Below are 22,972 nucleotides of genomic sequence, written 5' to 3'. Positions count from 1 at the left end.
GACTCGGGCCAGTGTTACACCGAGACGCAGTCACGGGGACATCTGCTGTGCCCATTCCATGCGGTCTGCTCCCAGCCGATCGCAAAATGCATGCCGCACCGTGAGCAGGCGACCAGTGCCAGTTCACGCCCCTGCCTCCTGCACGTGTCCCATCCGCTGTCTGCACCTGCCTCATACGGAAGTCACGCTCCGCAGACCTCCGCCTCACGCCGAAACCTGCCTAACACTGTCGAGACCCGGCACACCTGAGCCTAGCTATTGGCCTACCCACACGCTTCAGTGTCACCGCCGACTGCGTTTGTCCTTGGAGTCCCGCCCCCGGCTGCGGCTCCGGCTCTCATGCCGCCGCTCCTTGTCTCCGCTCCGCCCCCGGCTACGGCTCCGGCTGCGTTTCCGCTCCTTGCCCTCCCGCTCCCGCTTCCTGTCCCGGTCCTTCTCCCGGTCCCGCTCCCTGTCCCTGTCCCGATCACGGTCTCTGTCTCTGTCGCGTTCCCGGTCGCGGTCCTTGTCCTTGTCCTTGCTCTTGCTCTCCTTGTGGCTCTTGGAGTCGCGTTCCCGGTCCCGGTCCCGGTCTCGGTCCCGCTCCCTGTCCTTTTCCCGGTCCCGGTCACGGTCTCGCCGGTCCCGGTCCCGGTCGCGGCCGCTGCTGCCCGGCTCCGATCCTTCCGCCGCTGCGGAGCCGCGCCGGCTGCGCCACTTGTCCAGCGACGCCGCCCGAGCCGTCTGCGTACAAGCAAGGGAGGGACAAGTAAGAAGCGCGGCGCAGGACGTCAGAGGACGAACATCTAGGCCTCGCCGCAGGTGCCGCAAGGCAGCCCAAGCGCCTTTCCCCCCTGGCTGCGCCCACCCCGTCGGCCCTGGCGCCACATACACGCACGCACACACACGCGCGCGGGCACACAAGCTCATCAAGCCCAACGTCCCCTCACTGCCTCACCTGCTCCCGGTCCAGCTCCCCGACCAGCTCAGCGCGCCGCGCCGCCAGCCGCGCCGCCAGCTCGTCCTTGCCCACACCCTGCGCCGGACAGGCAAGGCCAGGGCATGCGACTAAGAGCCGGCAGGTGGGTAAGCTGGCGATGCGTGGTCGCAGGGCCGTGTGGTGCGCACGGCCCCAACCCATCCAGCAACACTGCCCCACACACATCGCAACCCACACCACCCCACACGCATGCGCACGCACCCCATTCACAGCCCCCATGGGTTTTGGTTTAATTTGGGCTGGTATCTACAACCCCCCCGCCCCACGCACCTGCTCCTCCAGCTCGGCCTCCAGTCGCGCCACCGACAGTTCTATCTCACGCAGCCGCCGCCGCCGCTCCTCATCAGCTACCGCCGCCGCCGCGTCCGCAGCCGAGTCAGCACGCGGCGTGGCTGCGGAGGCAAACGGGCGAGAGGCAACCGGCTCGTCAGGACACGTCAGAACGTGCCATAAAATCTGTACATAGCAGCTATTGGTACACCAACTAGCAGGCAGCTTGACAAGGCCTTCGTCAGGGCACCCACTGCTGCAAAACCTGCACTACTCCTCATAAACTCACCGAGCGACCCTGACCGAGCCCCTGCCATGCCGCCCTCCTCGGTGCCGCCCGCACCGGGCCCGCCGTCCTCCTCGTCGTCACTGAATATCTTGTCATCCTCCTCCGCGGCCGCCCGCCACGTCTCCTGCTTGATGCCACCGCCTCCGCCGCCCGAGGCACCGCCGCCGCCTCCTTGCGCCGCCGCCTGCGCAGCGAACGCCGCGCTGCCGGGCCCGACGCCGGCGCCTGCTGCCGCGGCTGCTGCTGCCGCGGCCTGGGCTGCTACTGCCGCCTCCGCCGCCCCCGTGTCCATCTCGTCCAGCTCTCGGAGCTGCGCCTCCAGCGCCGCCAGCCGGGCGTCCTGGTCCTGCTCCTGAAGCAGCCATTTGCTGATGGGCATCTGCGGGGGCGGCGCCGTGTGGGTGAGAAAGTTCGGGTCAGGGAGTTCAGGGAGTTCTAGAGGTTAGGCGGCGAGGAAGGAAGGCGAGGAAAGAAGGCAAGGAGACTAAGTTTCAAGGGAGCAGGTGGAGGCGCGGCAGCGGTGCTCGCAGGGCGCCGCCACCAGGGCCAGCAGCACACATGATAAGCCACCGTGCAAAGTGTCCACGAGCGCACGTGCAAACTGTCGGCCTCCTTTCATGGCGCGCTCGAAATAGCACGCGCACACGTGCACGCGCACCTGCGGCAGCTTTTGGCGCTCCTCCTGCTCGTCCACGGTGGTCCACCGCGACTGAGGCACTGCGGGGGCCGCCGCCACATCCGGCTCGTCCTTGACCACCGGCCGAGGCTGTAGCAGTGCAAATGATATGGTAGCACAGTCAGACAGGAGCATCTTGATGAGCCATAGGCGGGATCGACGAAAGCCCCAACAGTAGGTATGCTTCTATCACGGTCGTCACCTGTGCGGGAGGCGGCAGCGGTGCGTCCGCGTTGGCACCCGCCTGTTGCTGCTGCTGCTGCTGGCGGGTGGGGTCGAACACGGGTCTCGAGTCGGCGTGCAGGTAGTGGTCCAAGATGAGGAAGCGGTCGATCTGTGGCAGGTGGGTTGTGTGGGGGAGCAGAGGAGGCAGAGGAATTCGTTTGGCGGTCCGACGGCTGCAGCCCCTACGACACACATGCCGACACGCGCAATTAGCAAGCAACCAATAGCATACAGGCGAGCAGTTGACCCGTTCCCTGCATCCCACACTCCCAACCCGCTCCACAAACCACCAATACCCTTACACCTACCCATCACACCAACCCATCCATACCCGTACTGTGGGGTGGAATTGGTTGGCCCAACCAATTCCACCCCACTCCACACACACGATGGCGTCAGCCACCACCCACCACCCACCATGGCCGCCTTGCCGCCGCGTGTGCTCAGGCCCGCCAGCTTAGCCCGCCGCTCCAGCTCCTCCTGCTCCGCCGCCTCCAGCTCGGCCCGCAGGCTGGGGTTGTCGCCCAGCGCCTTCTCCGTGCTGCTGCCCGTGGTCAGGAACACGGCCTGAAGGGTGGGGAAGGGAGGGGAGGGAGGGGGCAAGGAGTCCAGGCATGGCTGATTGGAGACCGCGGGAAGGCCTGGAAGACCGCGAGGCGTGTTGCGAAGCGGTCGTGGGCGTGTGCCGTGGGCGGGTAGCCAACTTGAGACAGTCCCCCAACCAACCAGCCGACCAACCGCCAGCAGCAGCCCGCACCTGCAGGCCGTTAAGGTAGTCGTCTGTGAAGATGTACTTGTCGCGCCAGCAGCGCAGCACGCGCAGCACGTGCCGCCGCAGTGCCTCCTGCAGCATGCGGCCGTCGGCGCCGCGGTACGTCTCGTTCAGGCTCTCGAACACGTCCGGCAGCGCCGCCTGCGGGCATGGCGATGGGGGAGGGTTGAACGGCGTCAGGGTGCAGGGGTGCAGCATGCACACGCGCACGCACACGCACACGCACCTGCAGTTTGACGCGGTACCTCGAGGCGTTCCGCACGGGCGCGGTGGCGTTGTGCAGCAGGTCTGACAGCAGGAACAGGCGCGCGATCTTGAGCGGCACCGCCGTCTCACTCAGGCTGCCCGGGTGGAGGGGATTGTATGGTGCATGGAAGGGGCACACAGACACGTCAGCGGGTGAGTTGAAGTGTCAAGTGGCTTCTCAGCACGTGCTGGTGCAATGACGACAAGCAAGCCATCACTCGGCTGCACTATCTCACTAACTCACAAACACACACACACACACACACACACACACACACACACACACACACACACACACACACACACGCACGCATGCATGCACGCATGCACACAATGCCCGCCCGCACCTGAGGCTCTCGGCCAGGATGTCCACGATCTCGCCGCACGCGTCCGCCGCACTCAGACAGAACATCATGGCGTCGCAGATGTCGGAGCGCTCCACCTGCGGGGCCGGGGGCGGCGGATGGGGGGTTGCGGAGTGACGAGCAACAGATTGAAACCGATTGGGGCCGAGCCGTATGGCAGGTGCAAGGAGGGTTTCATGGCAGGAAGCTGGAGCGGAGGACTCACAAAGTTTATAATGCCACGGTACGCCACGGAGCAGCCCCCAAAGGACACACCGCAACAAGCAACACGCAGCGCTCTCCACACGCCGCGCTCATGAGGCAGCATGACACTCACGGTGAGGAACCGCAGCATGTCCTCGAAGCGGTCGCGCTCGCTGTCGGACAGCGGCCGCTCGCGCTCGCGCGGCGCCGCCGGGCCGCTGCCGTCGGCCTTCTGCGCCGCGGTGCGGTCGTCCAGCTCACTGGGCTCGGCCAGGGTGGTCATGGGCGGCGGCACCCAGCTGTGAGGGGTGGGGATTGAGGGTGGAGGGCAGGCACGAGGTGGAGGGGCAAGGTTGGTGCTCCTGATGATACCGGTAAGCTTGAGGCCCGTGCATGGCTGCATCCGCCAGCCGTGAACGTGTGAGGTAGTGAAACAGCCGCGCACCCGGCACCTGGACACACCCCGTCCCAATGCCCTGTGCTCCACTGCCCGGACCTTGCCCACCTGGACAGCCCTCACCCCCCTAGGTTTCTTTGGGATTTGAGCAAGCCACCCCCGCCACCCGCCGCCCACCACCCGCCACCCACCGCTGGCCGCCGTGCACCATGCAGTAGGGCTCGATGCGCCAGGTGCGCAGCGTGTCGCCCTCCGACAGCGAGTGCAGCCGCCAGCTGTGTGAGGGCGCAGGCGCATGGGCACGACAAGAGGGTGAGGAGATATGGCAGGCAACAGGATACGGTACGAGTGGAAACAGGAGGGGCAGGTGCAGGTGCAGGCTTCAAGTGGGGCTCGCGCGCGAGGGCGGATACCGCACAGCCGTGCCACAGTCAGGGGCATGCGTGGGCGGTGCACAGAAACACAAACACATGCGCGCATCTACATACACGCACCGGTAGTAGAGGTGCTCCGAGGACTTGAGGTCGAATAGGAAGGCGAAGTCGAAGTTCTTTTGCTCCGCCTCCATCACAGCCTGCTCAAGGGCGCAGCCGTCCTGCGCCCGGGCACAAGGGCGGTGGTGGGGGTAGGTGAGAGGGACGGAGAGGTGGTTAAGTGGGCGTGGCCGGGAGCCGGCAACCAGCAGTCACTGCAGGCTCCACCCCACTTCCGTACCCACTCCCCAGCTTCCCCCGCCTCCTCCTCTCTTCTTTGACCTCTTTTCTTCCTCCCTCCTCCCTCCCTGCCCCTCCTGCCCCCACCTGCAGCACGTACACCGCCAGCGTGTCGATGATGTACCTCAGGCGCGGGTCATCCGGCACCTTGATCTCAATGTCCGTGCCGGTGCCCTGTACACAAGCACACACACACACACACACACACACACACACACACACACACACACGTGAAGCGGGCTTTCGTTTCGTTTTCTAACACACACACGTGAGCGCATGGCGACAGTTAATACCGTAATATCCCCGTGCTGCGCTCCTCATGCAGCTCGTGACGAGGCAGTCGCGCAACAAGCAGCAGCCGCAGCCTAGGGCAAGTGAATTGCTCGCACATACCGTACCATGCTTTGGCTACAGCCTCACTCGCACCCCGTCATGACCACCCCCCCCCGTGACCCTCCCTCCCACACATACACACACATCACTCCTTCCGTTGTTGTGGTCATAAACACACACACACACACACACACACACACACACACACGTGATCTGGCAGAATAACCGTGGAAACCGTAGACACACACACACACACACACACACACACACAACGCACACATGCCCTCACCCTGTGCACGCTGTGGTCGTCGTTGTAGGCTTTCTTGGGGATGACCAGGTCGGGCAGCAGGTGCGCGGGCCGGGTGGCGGCGGCGGGGATGGCGGACACCACGGCGCCCTCGCGCGGGTCGTAGATGGGGATGGCGGGCAGCGGGATGGCCTTGCCCCAGCTGCGTAGAAGAAGGCGGCAGCGGTGGTGGTGGTGGTAGTGGTTGGGCGAGAGGAGTAGTGGTTGGTGGTTGGCGACAAGCGCGTCACGAGGCATGGCGGGGCAGGCGGCGGCACTACCACATACGCTGCCGCCACGCAGCCAGCCCAGCAACGCAGCGGTGCCCAAACACACATACGGTACATACACATGCACAAAGTGTTGTGGAGACCCACCCGATATGCAGCTCGTTGCCGTGCAGGATGATGCCCTGCAACTTCCGCATCGCCATCTCCGCGTCGTCGCGTTTCTGCGCGTCGTGGGCGTGTTGGGATTAGGCAATGAGCGCGGAATTGTCCAGGTAAAGGTTAGCCGCCGTATCATCGCCGCCAGCTACGAACAATGGGCAACGCCACGACTCCACAAGAGACCACACGGCACGTGGCCGGTTGCCGCCCGCAACCGCTGCTGCCGAAGCAAATGCAATTTCAAGCACGAGCACTAGTACAAGCGGCACGCACCATGAACCCCACAAAGCCGCAGTTGCGCCCCTTGCGCCGCTGCTCCTCGTCACGTGGCCACATGACCTTGACACTGGCAATGGCGCCGAAGCGCCCGAACTCGCGTTTCAGTACCTCCTCGTCAGTCTGGGGCGCGGCGGGTGGAGCAGACAAACACGTGCTATGTAACCATCAAATTGTTACAGTGAAGCTTAAGCATGCTTAACTAAAGGCAATAAGAAGCGATGTGCGGCACGCTGAATTGCCCTAGACACCCCGCCTCGCAGTTTACTTGTCCCCGCGGCCTCCTTCAAAGCCGCCCATCCCCCCGCCATTACACCATGACTCCTGACGCCCCGCCCCTCCCCGCCACCCCGCCCGCCCCAACCCACCTCCTGGGACAGGTTGCCCACATACAGGTTGGTGGTGAAGGGGTCGCCGTGGTCGAAGGAGCCACCCATGGCCCCGCGGACGCCCCCGGCGCCGCCAAAGGGTCCAGCGCCGCCGGCGCCGCCGCCAAAGCTGCCCCCGCCAAAGCCGCCGTCCATGCCGAAGGGGGCCCGCTCCGGACCCGGCTCCGGGATCCCCTTATCCCGCATCTCCTGCTCCCTGCGTTGCAAAAGCGGTCCCGCCACCGGTGTGCGTTTAGCATGTTCACGTGCTGCCTCCGTAGCAGCATGCCAGCGGTTTACGCTGGGTGTCTTCATGTCTTGCCATGCGGAAATGGCATTTGAACAAGCTATGCACACATGTCGCTTACTTTTTAAGCTGCTCCAACATCTTGTCAATGTTGCGAGGCTTGTCCTTGTCGGTCTTCTTGGCCGGCGCTTGGAACACAGACTAAACCCCGAGGCAAGTAATCGCATGGGCACACGTCAAGCGAGGGTTCGCGGGGGACACGCATACACGCACGCACGCACGCAAGCAGCAGGTACACAGGCAGGCAGGCGCAACACGCATGTACGGACAGCTGGCACGGATGCTGCCGCTGGTGTTGGTGCTGTGCCTTGCGGCTGGGTCTGCAGATAGCCCCACTAATGGGACGCCACTCTCAAGAAAGCACAACACAACGCCGCCGCAGCAACGGGGCCACAAGGACCGCAGGTAGCTGCTTGAGAGGCTGCTGAAAGTGCTGACCGATGCAGCCCTGGCGGTGCTGGTGGCTGAGGCGGGCTCGGCTCTAATCACCTCGTCATCGTCGAACGCCTTGGGCTTGGGCGCGGCATCGAAGGCCGCGGCCGAGGGCGGCAGGAAGGAAGGCACATACTTGGTAGTCTTCTTGCTGGACAGACCCACGGGCGCCGGGGCTGCATGAGCAAAAGCGGGAGGGAAAAGAGTGTTTCGGGCCTCAGGAGGATGCAGCACGCCGACGCGCGGCAAGGCGGACAGCTGGGTGCCTGCTCTCTACGCGGTGCCCTACATACGGTAAGCCCCGGAGTCATGGTCCGCGCAGCGTGCGCTCCATGGCGCATGCATGCTGTCGGAGCCTCAGCACCCCCGCCCCGCCCCCCTCCGCCTTCAGGCAGAGGCGGCCTCGGGCTCACGCACCATCAGTGGGCTTGCTGCCAGGTAGCACCGTGCCACCCCTCACAAAGCCACCGCCCCGCTTTGGCTCTGGCGCGGAGGAGAACGATTCCACGAACTCCTCATACACACGTGCTGCCTCCTCATCGGCTTTCTGTGGCGTCGCACGGTTTGGTCGGGCATGGGGCAGTCAGGGTGGGCGGGGGTGCAGCGCGGCCAGGAGCGGGAAAACGACTGCGCTGCACCACCTTAATACGCGCTTCCGAAGCGCTGTGCTTTGCGCAGGCTGCGGCATGCCACCTCCTTTACCCCTGATCTGACGCACCTTTTTGCGCTCCTCCTCAGCTTCCTTATGTTTCTGCAACGCCAGCAGCACGAAGTGGCCCGGTGAATACTGAGTACCGAGTGCGCCGAATGGGGGCATCAAACAATACTGAATATTTGCCTAGCAGTTTACCTGAAAAGGAGTCTTCTTAGACTTTATGGCGAAGCCTGAGGACTTCATTCTTGCCCGCTTCTGCGCGCTGAATGCCCCTCCGTCCCCGATAACTAAGTCATGACATGTAAGACCATTCCTAGCTGTAGTAAACTCTCAAGTACAGCACGCTGCTGCCTCGACTCGGGGCAAAAATAGAAACCCCATGCAACCCCGATCCTCGTTTGGGTCGCCGAGCCCGGCGCGCTATTTTCGAACTGTACTCAATAAGGTCATGGGACAAAACTCTAGCCGTAACTGACAGACGCAAGGCCACATGAATCCGTCGTTTAGATAATCGTGCAGGTTGCACAGCGATGACAGAGAAGGCCACTTCTTGGCCTCAAGCAGCTTCGCTAAAAGCATGAGAGCAACCATGCTCATCGTAGTGTACTAGTCGGCGTTCGCTATGCGTCAAGCCTCGATCCCTTGATCCTCCATCCTCGCAGTTTGACACCCTGTGTGGAACTGGATTGGGGCCCGTCAGCTGGTAGCCCACGAAACCAGCATGCCTACGGTGCTGGACAAGGGGCCGTTGGCCTCCATCATCTTCGAGATGCGGACCTGGTTGCGCTGCATGCTGCCCTACACGCCCTATGTGGCGCCGTTCTACCCCACACCCGACTCGGTGCGCCTGAATGCCCCAGCAGCCGCACGCGCTAACCCCCCGCAGCATGACCTTTGCCTATATCCACACCGCTACCCGCATCCGATTTCAGCTGAGCAGCAACAGCAGCAGCAGCACGAGGTGTCGCACCAGTCCATGCGTGGTGTTTCGGCCCCATACGTACGTACGTGCCCCCGCTTGTCGGGCTGTCCCTTCACTTGTAATCCGCATCCATACGTACACCAGAAACAGCACCGCCGGTCAGCATGTACAACTGAGCCCGGTATCCTTCGCACGTGGGGCCTGGAGCTCCCGCCACCCCTGCATTCCAATCTTAGTCACAGCCGTGGTCATCGCACTCGAACGCACAGGTCATCAACCGGGTGCTGGACCTAACCAGCGTGCGGGCGGGCGACACGGTGTACGACCTGGGCTGTGGCGACGGCCGGGTGCTGCTGGCGGCGGCGCGGCGGGGGGCGCGGGCGGTGGGCTATGAGCTGGATGTGGAGCTGGTCCGTGACGCGGTGGAGGTGAGGAGGTGTTGAGCTGGGTTTGGGTGGAGGTGGAGGTGCCTAGGGGGAGGCGGAAAGGGAGGTGGAGGCACGAGGCGGAGGTGGAAGGGGCGGGACAGCGGGAGGTGACCATGGGATGAAGGCGGCGATGTGTCGCGGTGCGGGGCGTGGCGATGGGGTGGGGTGAGACGCGACCGCGTGATGGCTGCGGGGGCGCACCGAAGGGCAGCGCACACGCGGCGAGCCCTGGCGGGTTTGTGCTCGTGCGGGGTATGACGGTTTCCTGGATGCACACCACTCGCCAAGGAAACTGATGCGCATGTGGCCGTGTTGTGGCCCGCCGCTGCCCGCCGCAGTCCGCTCGCAAGGCGGGTCTGGAGCACCTGGTCAAGGTGGTGAAGGCGGACGCGGCCAGTGCTGACGTCAGCGACGCCTCCGTCATTGCGCTGTAAGAGCCCGGCAGCGGCAGTGGTTTCACGACCGCGGAATATACACCGTATATGTGCTGCCACGCTGGGCGTGGAACGGCGCGCTGAAGGCGGCATCACTCGTCTGGTTGTGTTGTGCCCAATTTGTGCTGCAGGTATCTGTCGGACCACGGGAACAGCCGGCTTCTGAAGAGCGTGCAGGCCACACTAAAGCCAGGGACACGAGTGGCTTCCTTCTACTTCCCCGTGAGTGCCGGGAGCAGGTCTTGGTCCACAAGCATGGGACAGGGACGCTTTGGTAACCTGGCTTCGGTATAGAGCAAATGCCATGGGCTTGCACGTATCGGAAGACCAATGCAACATGGTCTCATATGGCTGTAGGTTGGGCTGCCAGGCTGGCAGGAGCGGCTGCTGACGAAAGACAACGCCGACGGCTTGAATGTGTACGTCTATAAAGCGCCCTCTGGGCAACAACACAAAGAGGAATAACAGGATTGCCGGTGCACGTTGCGACTGTGTTGACTTAGTGTGTGCCTATGTGTTAGAAATGAAGCGAATCGCCCGAGAGCTCCCCGGAGCCTGTGGCCCTGTGCCCGTGTGTGTGTAGGGGGGGCGGGGGGGGTCAAGAGCGGCTTGCGGCGAGGCTGGCCATAGCTGTGGTAGCAGTGCCGCAGCGGCGCAGGGTGCTGTGCCTGCTTGCAAGGCGCTGGCATCAGACGTCAGCTCCTCCAATGCTATAACCGGTTCGGCGGTTCGTGAAGCGGCGTGGCGGCTGAGCGGCGTGCAATTAGGCATGCGGGGAGTGCCGGGAGGACACAGCATCAGAGTTTGATTTCGAAGTTAAGTTGCCAGTAAACTGCCGGTCAGTCTGGAGGTGACCTGGCGAGCGACCTGTGAAGCTGAGTAGAACGCGTAGATGCTAGTGTGGTACTTGCGCCTTAGTATTCCCCCACGGTAGTCTCCGGGGAGAGCGTCCCGAGCCAAGCACAAGACGCATGGGCCAGAATGAGCCCAGTCCACTGTGGCAGTTAAAATAGCCCCTTTCAAGAGCCTCCCTGAGCTTTGGCACCCTCCGGGAGTCGCCGCACGATATGTCCAAGCGGTTTATCCATCCATAATGTACAATCCGCGCAGCCACACGCTTCGCTGCGCCCGCCTGACCAGCGGAACTTTGTAGCATGCATGGGCAAAGGGACGGGCGCCAGTGCGCCATCTCCATGCCGCCCACACGGAAACAACACTGACAACAAAACAGCACGTAGATAAGGCAAACACGCGTTCGCATGTACTTCCAAGACCGCTATGCAGGCACGCGTCCATCACTACTTGCCGCTCACTGTTCCCCCTCTCCCTCTCTATAGTCTCGCGGGCCTTGCGTCTCTACCGTATCTGCTCTACAGGACAACGGCGCCTCCCATACAGAGCTCAACCTTTCCCTAATCATGTTCACGTAAAAAGTTCCTACCGCCGCACATGTGCACGTGCAATGGGCGCACACAGATTCTCTTACTGCAAACCAGGCAGAAAAAAGCAAATGGCACGGTGAAGCATGAACCCAAACATGTTCAGGCGACTCGCCATGACGGTGTTCCGAACCAACCCGAGACTGTACCCTGCACGTATTAACGTTGACCCAAATACAGTGCCCTCCACGATGCGACATGCCCCCACGGTATTAGGGCCATCCGTGGCTCTCGCCAACGCCGCGTCCCCACACGCCGAAGCAATGTGTTGAGTTTGCGCCTAAAACAGACGACCACTCAGGACGGTGTATTGGGGCTCGCGCTGGGACGGGATCCACCAATCTAGCTCCCTACGTCAACGGACCTAGGCCGGACGGGTGGGGAGGACAGCGTCAACCTGTCCTCCATACTCTGCACACACACGCTGCAGCACACACGCACCCCATCACCCGCCATCGCTGTTGTTCTTCTCCCACCTTGTCCCATTGTCGCAGGAGACTTCATAAAGTGGCAATAGACTCGCACGCGCGCTTCGTAGTCTCGCCGATACTGACTCGGTGGCAACGTCGTGCCTCTTGACTGCAACTCCCAAGCACCGCCCATCAAACACCAGGCGCCAAGCTCCTGAACGCCAATCTTCCCGAACACTGCACATACAAAAAGCAAGCCGCCGCCAGCTGCACCTCTCCTCGGGCCCAACCCATTCCCCCGTGCGATGTGACGCTCGCACCCCACAACCGTCCGGCAAGGCTTCTCAGCCTACGCACCCCGCACCCCGCAGCTCTACTCGCTGCACACGAAGGCGACCAGCACGGTGCAGTCGTCCATCTTGCCGCCGCCCTTGGCGAAGAACTTCGCCCACATGAAGTTGGGCTGCTGGCTGCTGGTCACGCTCCACGGCGTGCGCTGGGTGGGGTTGCGTGCGTGCAGGTGCGCCCGCTCCGCCAGCGCACGCGCCACACGCGCGGCGTCCTCCGACCGGTACGTGCCCGGCTTGGCGCCGGCGCCCGCAGCCGCCGCGTTGAGGCTCTGGCTGAGCAGCCCAGCTCCGCGCGGGCGCGCAGCACCCGTGCCGCCTCCAACCGCGCCCGCCGCCGCATTGCCCGCTGAGCCGCTTGACCCCGTCGCCGCCGAGGCAGAGCCGTTGGATGCGGCGCTGGTGGGGGTGATCTCGGGCAGCGGCGGCCCCGCGCCAATGCTCATGAGCGACATGGGCGCGGACGGAGCCTTGCCGCGGCCCTGCGAGGCCAGCTCGCGCAGCTGGTGGCTGACGATCTGCTCGATCTCATCGTCAAAGACATTGTCGAACAGGCCGTCAGTGGCCAGCATGATCACGTCGCCGTCCTGGACCTGTGGGATGGGAGGCGAAAGCAGGGGTAGTGAAGGGCGGGGATAGTCGTGAAGACGGGCGGTTTTGCTTGGATGACAGGTTATGCAGGCAACGGAGCCACGGAGAAGAGACTTGCGAGGTAGGGAGTACGCCGCAGGGCTATTGATGTGGGGAGGAGGGCTTTGAGGACGCAGGCCAAATGATGTGGAGATGAGGCTAAGGATCTCACCTCCACCAGGTGCACGTCAGCGTCGTCGGCCGAGTCGGGGTCCTCTACATTGTTGGGGTGAGACAGCTGGAAGGGCATGTTGAAGGCGTGCTGCTGGGCCTGCAAGGGTAGGCGAGGAGGGCCGGCGGAGCGGCAGCGCAGCAGGCATATGCACAGCGTCAGCGTCGTGTGGGCCTATATACTCTTTGCCCTTTCAGTGCTCCCAACGGGCCAGGCAAGGCTGATGCGCCCGCAGCAGTGCACCCAACCCACCTCGGTGCCGAAGATGACCTTGCCGTTGCGCAGGATGCGCACCCCGCTGTCGCCCACGTTGGCGATCTCCAGCTGCTTGTTGGGCTTCATGAGCGCCAGGCACACCGTGGAGCTGCCCTTGAGGTAGGTGCGGTACTGCGGGCGGGAGGGCGGGGCGTCGTGAGCGAGGCGCCGTGAGCGAGGCGCGGGTTGGCGTCTGAGCGGCGTGAACATGGTGAGCATGTGCGTACGCGGCTTTGGGAGCTGTCTCGCCAACTTTGTCCCATCCCCAGACGCACCTGAGCGTAGCGGATAATGTCCTGCGCCGACAATTTGCCGCGGGCCGCCTCGTACGCGTCCGTGGCGTACCGCATCAGCGTCCTGCGTTTGAGTTGGTGGCAAGCAGGTGAGAAGGCTGGCATGCATGGCCGAACAGTCGCCATCTCATGGCACTCCGGCACCGTCCCATGTCCCAAGCCCTGAAACAACGACTTCATGTACTCCACACGTCCGCAAAGCCGCAAGCTGTCCGCCGAATGACTCGCAGCCTCGCACCCCATCGCAGCATGCCGCGCCACACGCCCGCCCAGCCCAGCGCAGCCCCGCGCACCTGGGGTACTCGGCAGGGTCAATGCCCTCGTCCGCCCAACCGCTCACGCCGTCCGCTACGCCCACGCCGCCCAGCCCCACGCGGCTGATGAAGTAGGCGTCCTCGCCGCCCTTGTCCACCTTGTCCACGTGCGGGATCATGTGCGCGCCCGCCACCAGCCGCACGCAGCCCGGCGGCAGCGGGCTGTTGCCCGTCAGCCCGCCCAGCAGGCCGCTGATCAGCCCCAAGCCGCCGCCCCCGCCGCCGCCCTGCTCCGAGCCGTCCAGGCTCTTGCGCGTAAGCTGCTCCGCAATGCTGGTTGCACTCAGGCCCAGGCCGGTCATCAGGTTGCCCAGCTGCGCGGTCATGGGGATGGCGTTGGGCTGGCCGTTGGCGTTGGGGTTGCCGGCGTTGCCGTCGGTGCCGATGGCGCGCGGCATGTTCTGCAGCAGCTTGGCGGCCTGCTCCTGGATGGCGCCTGGCGACAGGCCCAGCTCGGCGGCGCTCTGCTGCAGCGCCGCCAGCGCCGCGCGCGTCTTGTCCCAGGCCTGCACCGCGTCCGCGATGGCGCGCTGCGTGGCCGCCACCGGGTCGGCCTGTGCGGCGGCGAAGACCACGTGTGCGTGGGTGTAGGCGAGGGTTGGGCGGGGGTGGCATGAGAAGGCAAGCATATACCGGTACTGCATTTACTTCGAGCAAACAGTTGACAACGTAAGCAAACTCAGGGCCAAACGCAACCATGCATTAAAGCGGCAGCGCAACCCAGCAACAGCAGCGGCCCCCACCTTTGCGTAACCTAGTATCCAAGGAACCCCCACCCACCTGCGGGTGCGGCTCCACGGGCTTGCGGGAGTGGCCCACGCTGCCGTCGTCGTCGTCGTCTTCGCCCTCCTCCGCGTCCGCCATGGACAGCGGCCCCGCGCCCGCGCCGCCGCGCCCGCCGCGCGCGATGGGCGTGAGCGGCAGGTTGCCGCGCAGCATGGCCAGCACAGCGTCCGCGTCATGTGCGCGCCGCAGCAGCTCCTCCGCGCCGCCGCCCTTGCCCTTCTCTGAGCCGCCGTTGTCGGCGCCCCCGAGCACGGACGAGGCCACCGGCGTGGCAGGCAGCGGCGGCACGGGGCCCATATCGCCCATAGGAGCACCCTTGCCGCCCGATGGGCCGGTCAGGTAGGACGGCGGCGGCGGCGTGGCGGGCAGTGGAGGCACCATCCCGCCGTCGTCGTCGTCGTCGTTCGAGAGGATGCCCGGCGGCGCCGGCGTCGCGGGCAGCGGCGGCACGAAGGTGCCGTTGGCAGCACTGCCATTGGCGGCGCTGCCACTAACACCCGCTCCGCGAGCCGCATTCGCGGCGCGCAGCTTCTGCAGCAGCGTGGAGCTGCTCGGCCCGTCCGCGCCACCCCCGGCGGCGTTGCCGTTGCCGCCTGCCGTGCCGTTGCTGCCGCCTGCCAGGCTCTCCTGCAGGAGCGACTGCGAGAGGAAGGACGAGCGGTTGTCGTAGCTGCCCTGCCGGTCCACCTGCATCGCCGCCAGCGCGCCCTTACGCATCGTCACATCTGGCGAGGCATCGTCCGGCACCGCCGTCGGCGTCGCGGCCGGAGCGGCCGACGTGAGCCGCTCCGCAATCGTGAACAAGCTCTCACTGCTGCTACCGCCCGCGCCGCCCGAGCCTGACCCGATCGGCGGCGTCCCGCCGTTGGCGTTCTTGGCGGCGGCTGCGGCCGCCGGACCAAGTGCCGCCGATATCCCTGCGCGCTGCGCCTGCTTGCCGCTGCCGGCCGCCGATGTAGACGGCCCCTCGTCTGCGTCGAGCGAGGCCCAGTTGCGGCGGCCCCCGCTGCTCGTTGGCGCCGGCGCTGGCGCCGGCGCGGACGAAGATGTAGACGGCGCATCTGCCGCCGAATCCGGCGCCGCCGCCGGCGTCTCCTTCTTGCCCTTGCTCCAGGCGCTGTCCCATACCTTGATCAGGCGGTCTAACCCCTCATCCTGCACCGTTTCAATTTGCTTGCTGTTGTTGGCACCCATGGCTGCCGTGTCAGGTTCGGCCGCTGTGGTGCTGTTAGCCCCGACCGCTGCGCCCGAACTTTTCTCCTTAGGCTCTGCTGCAGCGACGGCCTTGCCGGCCTTCTCCTGCTGCTGCTTTGCCTCACCAACGGCCTTCTCGTCCTTCTTTTGCTCCTCCTTTCGAGCCGGCTCCGCTACCGCCGCTGGCTCTGGCTTCTTCTCCGCAGCCGCCGGCTTCTCCTCCTTGGGAGATTCCGATGCCGCTACCGCACTGCTGCCGCCGCCGGCCTTCTGCTGCTTGGCCTTAAGAAGGCGGGCAAAGCGCGACGCAGTGTCCTCCTCTTGCTCCGGCTGCTTGGCGTCACCAACAGCTGCCTCAGGTTCGGCTGGCTGCACCTCAGCAACTCGCGCTTTCTGCTCCTCCTGCTTCTTGCCCTCGTCGCCCTCGTCACCGAGCGAGCGCCACGAGAACCTCCGGCCCCCGCTGCTGGCGCTGGAGCTGGTGCTGCTACTGCTGCTGGCCGGGCTAGTGCCGGTGCTGCTGACGCTGGCTGGTGCGGTCGCAGTCGCGCTGCTTGCAGGCGCGGCCTCCGCCTTACTGCTCTTCGCCGCCTCCGGCTGCTGTGCCTTACTGCTCTTCGCCGCCTCTGGCAGCTGTGCCTTACTGCTCTTCGCCGCCTCTGGCTGCTGTGCCTTACTGCTCTTCGCTGCCTCTGGCTGCTGTGCCTTACTGCTCTTCGCCTCCTCCGGCTGCTGTGCCAAGCCTAGCGAACCACCAAGCTTTGCGAGCAGGCCGCCGAACCGTGACACCCCGCTGCTGCTATCGGGCGCCTTTTTCTGCTCCGGCTGCTTCTCTGCCTTGGCTTCCTCCGCTGGCTTCTCCTGCGACTTGGCTGCTGCGCTCTTGCCGGCCGCCTCGACCGCTTCTGTAGCAGGTGCCGCTGGCTTGACTGCCGCTACCTCTGCAGCCGCTGGACTCGCGACCGCAAGCTGCTCCTTAACTGGCGCCGCTGGCGCCGCGCTACTGACTGCCTTCGCTGGCTCGGCCTTAGATGCGTCGGCCTTGTCCGCTGCTGGCTTGCTCTCACCCGCCGGTGCTGCCGCCGGTGCTGCTGCCGCTGCCTTCACAAACGCCCACCGATCCGGAACCTCGGACTCGGCCTTGTCGCTGCTGGGGGCAGCTGCGTTCGCTTCCGCAGTTGCAGCCGGTGCTGGCTTCGCCGCCTGCTCCGCCTGCTTAGGAAGGGCCTCGCCCTCTTTGCCAGACGCCTCAAGGAGACTGGTAGGGACGGAGGATGCTGCTGCGACCACCTGGCCCTCCGCCGGCTGTTCCTTCGCCTGTTCCTGCTCCTTCTCCTGCTTGGGCTGCTCCTCGCTCAGGAGCTCCCGCCAACTAGCGGACTTACTCGCCTTGGCGCTGGTGTTGGTGCTGCTTGCGCCTGCCTCCTCCGACTTAGTCTCTGCCGCTGATCTACTGCTGCTCTTGACTTCAGCCCCTGGCCCTGCCTTATCCGCCTTCCGCACACGAGTCAAGCTCAAGCTGCTTTCAACGCCCGCGATGTCCGACGATAGCAGCTCACCCAGCTCCCGCAGAGCCTCCTTCGCCTCCCGCTCGAGCTCTGCCGCTGCTGCGGCCTTGCTGCCGTCCGGCCGCTTGACGCTCGCCGCCGCCTTACGGGCCTCAACCACCGCCGCTGAGGGCGGGCTGGCTGCTGCCGCTGCGCTGACCTCTGCGAGCGCCTTGCTCAGCAGCCGTGCTGCGGCCGCGCGCTTCTGCCGCGCCGCAACCGACGCCGCTGTTAGCGGTTCTGTGACAGTGATGCGGTTCTCCGAGGTCCGGCACCAGCTGCCGTCTACGCGGATGGCACGCACGCCGTTGGGAACCTGCGGCACCAACGCACACATTAGCCCCGCTGGATGCTGGTGGGTAGGCAGCATCACGATGAGCAAGGCCGGGAACCCACATGCCTGCTGGCCCAAACTGCACCTGTACGATACGGTTGACGCCGTTCTCCCACGCGGCGATGTGGTCACCAGCTGCGGTGATGCACTTGAACTCGTACGAGCCCGGCTCTAGGTCAAGGTCCACAGACCAAACGTGCCCCTCGTTCCACTGAAGCGCTACCGCCTTCTCCGCCTGCCAGTCGCCAAACTCCGGTCCGGAGCCGATAACCTACATGCACCCATTCAGCAGGTGCGGCCGTGAGATAGTGCCTCAGGTAACCAATGAAGGCGCGACGCCCGGTTCACCCGTCCGTCAGGGGGTTGCGGCTGGCCGGCTGGCCGGGAAACTTAACGACACCGCGCCGGCAATGCGCAGTCCATCACTTTACCCTTTCAATAAGCCACATGATGCATGGCATGCACTGACTGCATTTGGCGGGCCAAGCCTCGGGGGGCCTTAAAATGTGCATGCACCGTCCTTGCCTGGCCAGGCCAACCCGGGGGCAGCCCAGCAGAAGTACCCAGTGTCTTGGTCCTCTCAAAATAAGCATCTTAACCGCCTTGCCCAGGCCTTGCGTTCCAAAACGAGCCTAAAAGCGCCGCCTCGGTGCCATCAGGCTTTACCCGACCCACCCCGCACCTTTAGCGAACTCCCAAAGGCGACCTGGTGCTGAATGCACAGGCGGGTCCTGACGGTGACTTTCGTCGACGCGGCACTCTTCGTCTCCTGCTCGGGCGGGAGAGAACCAGAATGGAGTTCGGTCCGCTTGCCCAAAGCGCAGGCCCTTCCATGTCAGACAACTTTGCGCTCTTTACGCACCTGTACAGTTGTTAGCGCTGCTGCCTGAGCCGCGACAACCCTGTTGCCAGCGGACTCAGCCCGAAAGCGTCGCTCTGCATGGTTTGAGATGCAGCTTAGCTATATGAAAACATCTATGCAGCAGCATTTATGTGTATTCCACGACCGGGCGGGAACACCCCACCTTGACTGGAACCTCCGCTCGCCAACCCGGGCTTTCTGTGACGTCCGCTTAACACTCGCACCAGCCGCTTCTCGTGAGCCCTGCCAACGATTCCATTTGTGCTCTCTTGAACGCGGACACGCATACTAGCAGCGCCTAGAGCTGATGGGAGGGTTATGGCCCTTGGCCGCGCCTCAGAAGGGCGTGCAAGACTTTGGGTCGGGCATGAAATAAACGCTGTGAGTGCAGTGCAATGCTTATGGTTCGATTGGTCAGAGTAGGTAGATGGCTTGCGAACGCTCGTGACCGCTCCTCGAGTGACCGGTCGATTTGCATCAAGTTTTGCATCACGCAAAACGACTCGCACACCGCACGCGAGCTCCACGTGTCACTAGTCATAATCGGCTCAAGCCAGGGCCTGAATCCACTCCGCGCTGGAGGCCAGCAAATATGTTACCTAGGTATTGGGTCCCGTGTCTGTCAACTGCTGTGCATTGCTGTGGGCCCCTGACCCAGTGGTCAGCGCCAACCGCACGCGACTGACGCCGGCGTACCTTGCGCCGACGTACCTTACCAACTCTGCATTCTGCTTGGCTAGTTGGGCGTGTATGGCCAGTCATGCAGCCTACTCCATCCGCGATACGGGCGGAAGGCTCCCAGATGCTGTTGAGACTACTGTGCAGACTCTGTTCCTCCTGACCTCTGGCCAATCTCACCCCTTCATCAACCCTGTTTAAGCTCCAGTGATCCAGGTTGTAATCTTACACACTTTCTGAGGGTGCAATCAGAGCCCCCTTGCATAGCCTACATCCCTACATCTGCAGCCGTAGACGCCGCCATCATCCTGCTCTTCGTTTCTCCTAGCTTCTCAGCTCTTGCGCCTGGCGCAGCACTGTCAGCAGCACTTGCTTCGGTACCCGCCCAGGGCGCACCCGCACTCTAAACTCGGTGTCAAGAGGTCAAAGCTCTGTCAAGCTCACCAACACACGCAACACTATATCATCACTCATGAAGTCAGGTTAGTCATAAACAATTATGGGTCAGGTCATCGTCATAGGCCCAGTATTGAGCGCTCTGCACAGAGTTTGCTGTCAACGTCTGAACTTCTTCCGCATACCATGCATGCCTCGACGCATACACACGGAAGAACCAGCTCCGCCTGCATCACGCAAGCACGCCTCCCGAATCCCGGGTCGAGCCGCAAGGACACTCACGCAGCGGACACTCGCGCAAGGGTTGCCTTCAACCGAGGCTGCCGCGCGCCACTAGCATCCGGGTCTGCTGCTCCATCATCCTACCCACCCACGATAAATTTGCTGCAAGCTGTGCACGCGCCGCTTAGATGCGGGCGAACACGCGGCGAGCGGCGGCGATCGTGGCATCCACGTCCGCCTCGGAGTGGGCCAGAGAGGTGAAGCCGGCCTCGAACTGCGAGGGAGCCAGGTAGACGCCCTCCTCCAGCATGCCGCGGTGGAAGCGCGCGAACTTGGCAGTGTCGGCCGCCAGGGCGTCCTCGAAGCAGGTCACAGGGCCCTTGCAGAAGAAGAAGCCAAACATGCCTGCGCGGGTGCGTTGATGAGGGCCGCGGTGAGATTCGATGATGCAGAAAAGCATTCCCCAACCCCTCGATTGACTCGTACATTGCTATTTACATCACGATGCTGCGTGCCATGAACACGTCCGCAGCTCTCACCGCTGATGTTGCCGCCGGTGATCTCGTGGCTGTGCTCCTTGGCGGCGGCCATGATGCCGTCGATCAGGCGCTTGGTCACCTTCTCCAGGTGCTCGTAGGCGCCGGGGCGGCCCAGGATCTCCAGCGTCTTGATGCCTGCGCGATACAATCAATCACCCGACGTTGAATCACTAAAAATATTGTAGCATATGCAACACAGCCAGCTCAGCACCCAGTCTGCATTGCGTTGCGCGAATGCATCGTTTTCCTTGAATCATGGCTGCAATCCAGCACCGAAGCAATCGATTTTAGACGCACCGGCAGTCATGGCCATGGGGTTGCCCGAAAGGGTGCCGGCCTGGTACATGGGGCCGGCGGGGGCGACCATCTTCATGATCTCCTTCTTGCCGCCGTAGGCGCCCACAGGCATGCCGCCACCAATGACCTTGCCCATGGTGGTCAGGTCGGGGGTGATACCGAAGTGCTCCTGGGCGCAGCCCTGTGGGGACGTAGCGAAGCGATGAAACACGTCAGGACACGTCGACTCGCCTCCTGCATAACCACTGGTACGATGCGCGCCCTGTGTCCGCTCGCCCGAGACAGCTTCCCTGCCACCCATATACCGTGTGTAACAGCAATGCGCGCTCACTGCGCACCTTGGCAATGCGGAAGCCGGTCATGACCTCATCGAAGCACAGCACGGCGCCCTCAGCCGTGCAGATCTCGCGCAGGCCCTGTCGCGCACAGAGCGGGCAAAAGAAAGCGCAACACATTAGACGGTCACTGCCGTGCACTCTACGCACGAGGACACCAGCCGTGCCAGCGTCACCAGAGCAGCAGAGTGCTGAAGGCGGCACTTATCTTGCACAATTAACAGCCGCAAGGTGCACAACTCAGCACTCGGCCTTAGCCGTAGCCCTGAGCACAGTGCTGCCTCTAAACACAATGCTTCCTGCCAACCCCAGGTTTCAACCCCCAGCCCCTTCCGCGCACGAGTCGCACCTGCAGGAACTCCTTGGTGGGCACAATGAAGCCGCTGTTGCCGACCACGGGCTCCAGGATCACACCGGCAATCTCGCCCTTGTTGGCGGCGAACAGCTCGCGCACGGAGTCCAGGTTGTTGTAGGTGGCGGTCAGGGTGGCGGCGGCGGTGCTCTTGGGCACACCTGCAGCACGCACAAGGTGAGAAACATCGGATCACTCTTCCTGCGGCCCAGTTGGGGTCACACTCCGAAAGCTTTCCGCGGACGCGAAAGCTGTTCGCGACAGTGAGGATACAGGCGCTTTTGCCCCCACGCGCCAATGAAGTCAGCGAATTGCATCAGCACGCAACTGCTGCGTACGCGTTTGCAGAAACGCTTACCGGGCGAGTCGGGCAGGCCCAGGGTGATCACACCGGAGCCGGCCTTCACCAGGAAGGAGTCGGCGTGGCCGTGGTAGCAGCCGGTGAACTTCAGCACCTTCTCGCGGCCGGTGTATGCGCGCATCAGGCGCAGCACCGACAGGCACGCCTCAGTGCCCGAGGACACGAAGCGCACCATCTCCACCGAGGGCACGCGGTCAATCACCATCTTGGCCAGCACGTTCTGTGGGGTGGGGTGGCAGGGGGTGTGGAAAGGCCAGGGAGCAGTTGAGAGGAGGCAAGTCGCTGGATACGGGGGCGGGGGCGGGGATGTTGCACGGTATTGCGTGCGACTGCGGTTCGCTCGCTGAGGGCGCACCACGCTGCGTGCGCTTGCATACACCGTGCTAAGACTGCCTTCACGACGGAGAGCGATGGGATGTTGGCAGATTCGGAGCAGACCAGCTTACGTGGAAGCTACTCACGCCACGACGGGTGGGTGCACAACACCCATACCACCCCCACTTGTTGGACCGACCAGCGCTCATTTGGGCATCGCTCAACTCCAGGATCCGATGAGCGCGAAACAATCATTAACTTCTAGGTATCGTAATTGTCTTGGCGGGCTCACCTCCAGCTCGCAGGGAGCACCGAACGAGGTGCCCTTGTCGATCTGCGCCTTCAGGGCGTTGTTGACCTCGTCGTTGCCGTGGCCGCAAATGGCAGGGCCCCAAGAGCCAACGTAGTCGATGTACTTGTTGCCATCGACGTCCCAGCAGTAGGCACCCTTGACCCTGTCGAAGACGATGGGGCCGCCACCAACCGAGCGGAAAGCGCGCACGGGCGAGTTCACGCCACCGGGCAGCAGCTCCTGAGCCTCCTTGAAGATCTGCGAAGGCCCGGATTTGGGTGATTACTGTGCCTGACCACCCGAAAAAGGTGCCCATCGGCACATCCAGACCCCGAGAAGTCGCTCAGTACTAGGATCTCATGTGTCAATTTACCTCCTCGGAGCGCTTGGTGACCAGCTTAGGGGGAGCGGCCACTGCGCGCACCGCCACGTTGCCGCGGACAGAGCGAGGGCGCTGCGCCTTGAAGGCGCCCTGCACGGTCTTGGCGTTCAGCTGCATCTGCATATTGGCTACTAAACTGAACTGTTATGCCCAGATAGCGTAGAAATGCAAAGACCACAGCGCCTGCGCGAGAATTAAGTGCAGATCCAGAAGGTCGCGATGGGGCATAGTTTCATTCCGCCTGGAAACCCTCGATTCGGGCCAGGTGGAAAGAC

At 63.7% G+C, this 22,972-nt stretch overlaps 4 protein-coding genes across 4 annotated transcripts; 1 reads left to right on the top strand and 3 right to left on the bottom strand.

Moving 5' to 3' along the window:
• Positions 1-2: 2 nt before the first annotated feature.
• CHLRE_03g158150v5 (uncharacterized protein) lies at positions 3-8,489 on the bottom strand. Its single transcript, XM_043060641.1, has 23 exons — positions 8,357-8,489; positions 8,225-8,257; positions 7,924-8,053; positions 7,564-7,682; positions 7,136-7,215; positions 6,768-6,984; positions 6,397-6,522; positions 6,112-6,185; positions 5,738-5,897; positions 5,203-5,289; positions 4,897-4,997; positions 4,594-4,677; positions 4,139-4,304; positions 3,805-3,899; positions 3,438-3,552; positions 3,197-3,352; positions 2,857-3,006; positions 2,417-2,548; positions 2,197-2,304; positions 1,539-1,917; positions 1,250-1,371; positions 938-1,015; positions 3-723 (listed from the first exon to the last, which is right to left on the bottom strand). The coding sequence occupies exons 1-23, from the start codon at positions 8,402-8,404 to the stop codon at positions 283-285; spliced, it is 3,201 nt and encodes a 1,066-aa protein (XP_042925770.1). The 5' UTR covers positions 8,405-8,489; the 3' UTR covers positions 3-282.
• A 125-nt stretch (positions 8,490-8,614) lies between these two features.
• On the top strand, positions 8,615-10,430 carry CHLRE_03g158100v5 (uncharacterized protein). The gene is made up of 5 exons (XM_043060640.1): positions 8,615-9,002; positions 9,353-9,511; positions 9,850-9,941; positions 10,077-10,167; positions 10,303-10,430. The coding sequence occupies exons 1-5, from the start codon at positions 8,883-8,885 to the stop codon at positions 10,408-10,410; spliced, it is 570 nt and encodes a 189-aa protein (XP_042925769.1). The 5' UTR covers positions 8,615-8,882; the 3' UTR covers positions 10,411-10,430.
• A 2-nt stretch (positions 10,431-10,432) lies between these two features.
• CHLRE_03g158050v5 (uncharacterized protein) lies at positions 10,433-19,314 on the bottom strand. Its single transcript, XM_043060639.1, has 10 exons — positions 18,692-19,314; positions 18,529-18,602; positions 18,349-18,435; positions 17,752-17,937; positions 14,586-17,648; positions 13,785-14,359; positions 13,474-13,555; positions 13,196-13,330; positions 12,944-13,042; positions 10,433-12,734 (listed from the first exon to the last, which is right to left on the bottom strand). The coding sequence occupies exons 1-10, from the start codon at positions 18,813-18,815 to the stop codon at positions 12,168-12,170; spliced, it is 4,992 nt and encodes a 1,663-aa protein (XP_042925768.1). The 5' UTR covers positions 18,816-19,314; the 3' UTR covers positions 10,433-12,167.
• Positions 19,315-19,419: 105 nt separating this feature from the next.
• On the bottom strand, positions 19,420-22,857 carry CHLRE_03g158000v5 (uncharacterized protein). Its single transcript, XM_001697467.2, has 8 exons — positions 22,689-22,857; positions 22,316-22,573; positions 21,706-21,928; positions 21,345-21,508; positions 20,999-21,076; positions 20,661-20,841; positions 20,364-20,498; positions 19,420-20,229 (listed from the first exon to the last, which is right to left on the bottom strand). The coding sequence occupies exons 1-8, from the start codon at positions 22,818-22,820 to the stop codon at positions 20,009-20,011; spliced, it is 1,392 nt and encodes a 463-aa protein (XP_001697519.1). The 5' UTR covers positions 22,821-22,857; the 3' UTR covers positions 19,420-20,008.
• Between the last annotated feature and the right edge of the window lie 115 nt (positions 22,858-22,972).

The sequence above is a fragment of the Chlamydomonas reinhardtii genome, chromosome 3 (genome assembly GCF_000002595.2).
Source record: "Chlamydomonas reinhardtii strain CC-503 cw92 mt+ chromosome 3, whole genome shotgun sequence".
Classification (NCBI taxonomy): domain Eukaryota; kingdom Viridiplantae; phylum Chlorophyta; class Chlorophyceae; order Chlamydomonadales; family Chlamydomonadaceae; genus Chlamydomonas; species Chlamydomonas reinhardtii.
This window is presented reverse-complemented; position numbering and strand designations above follow the sequence as displayed.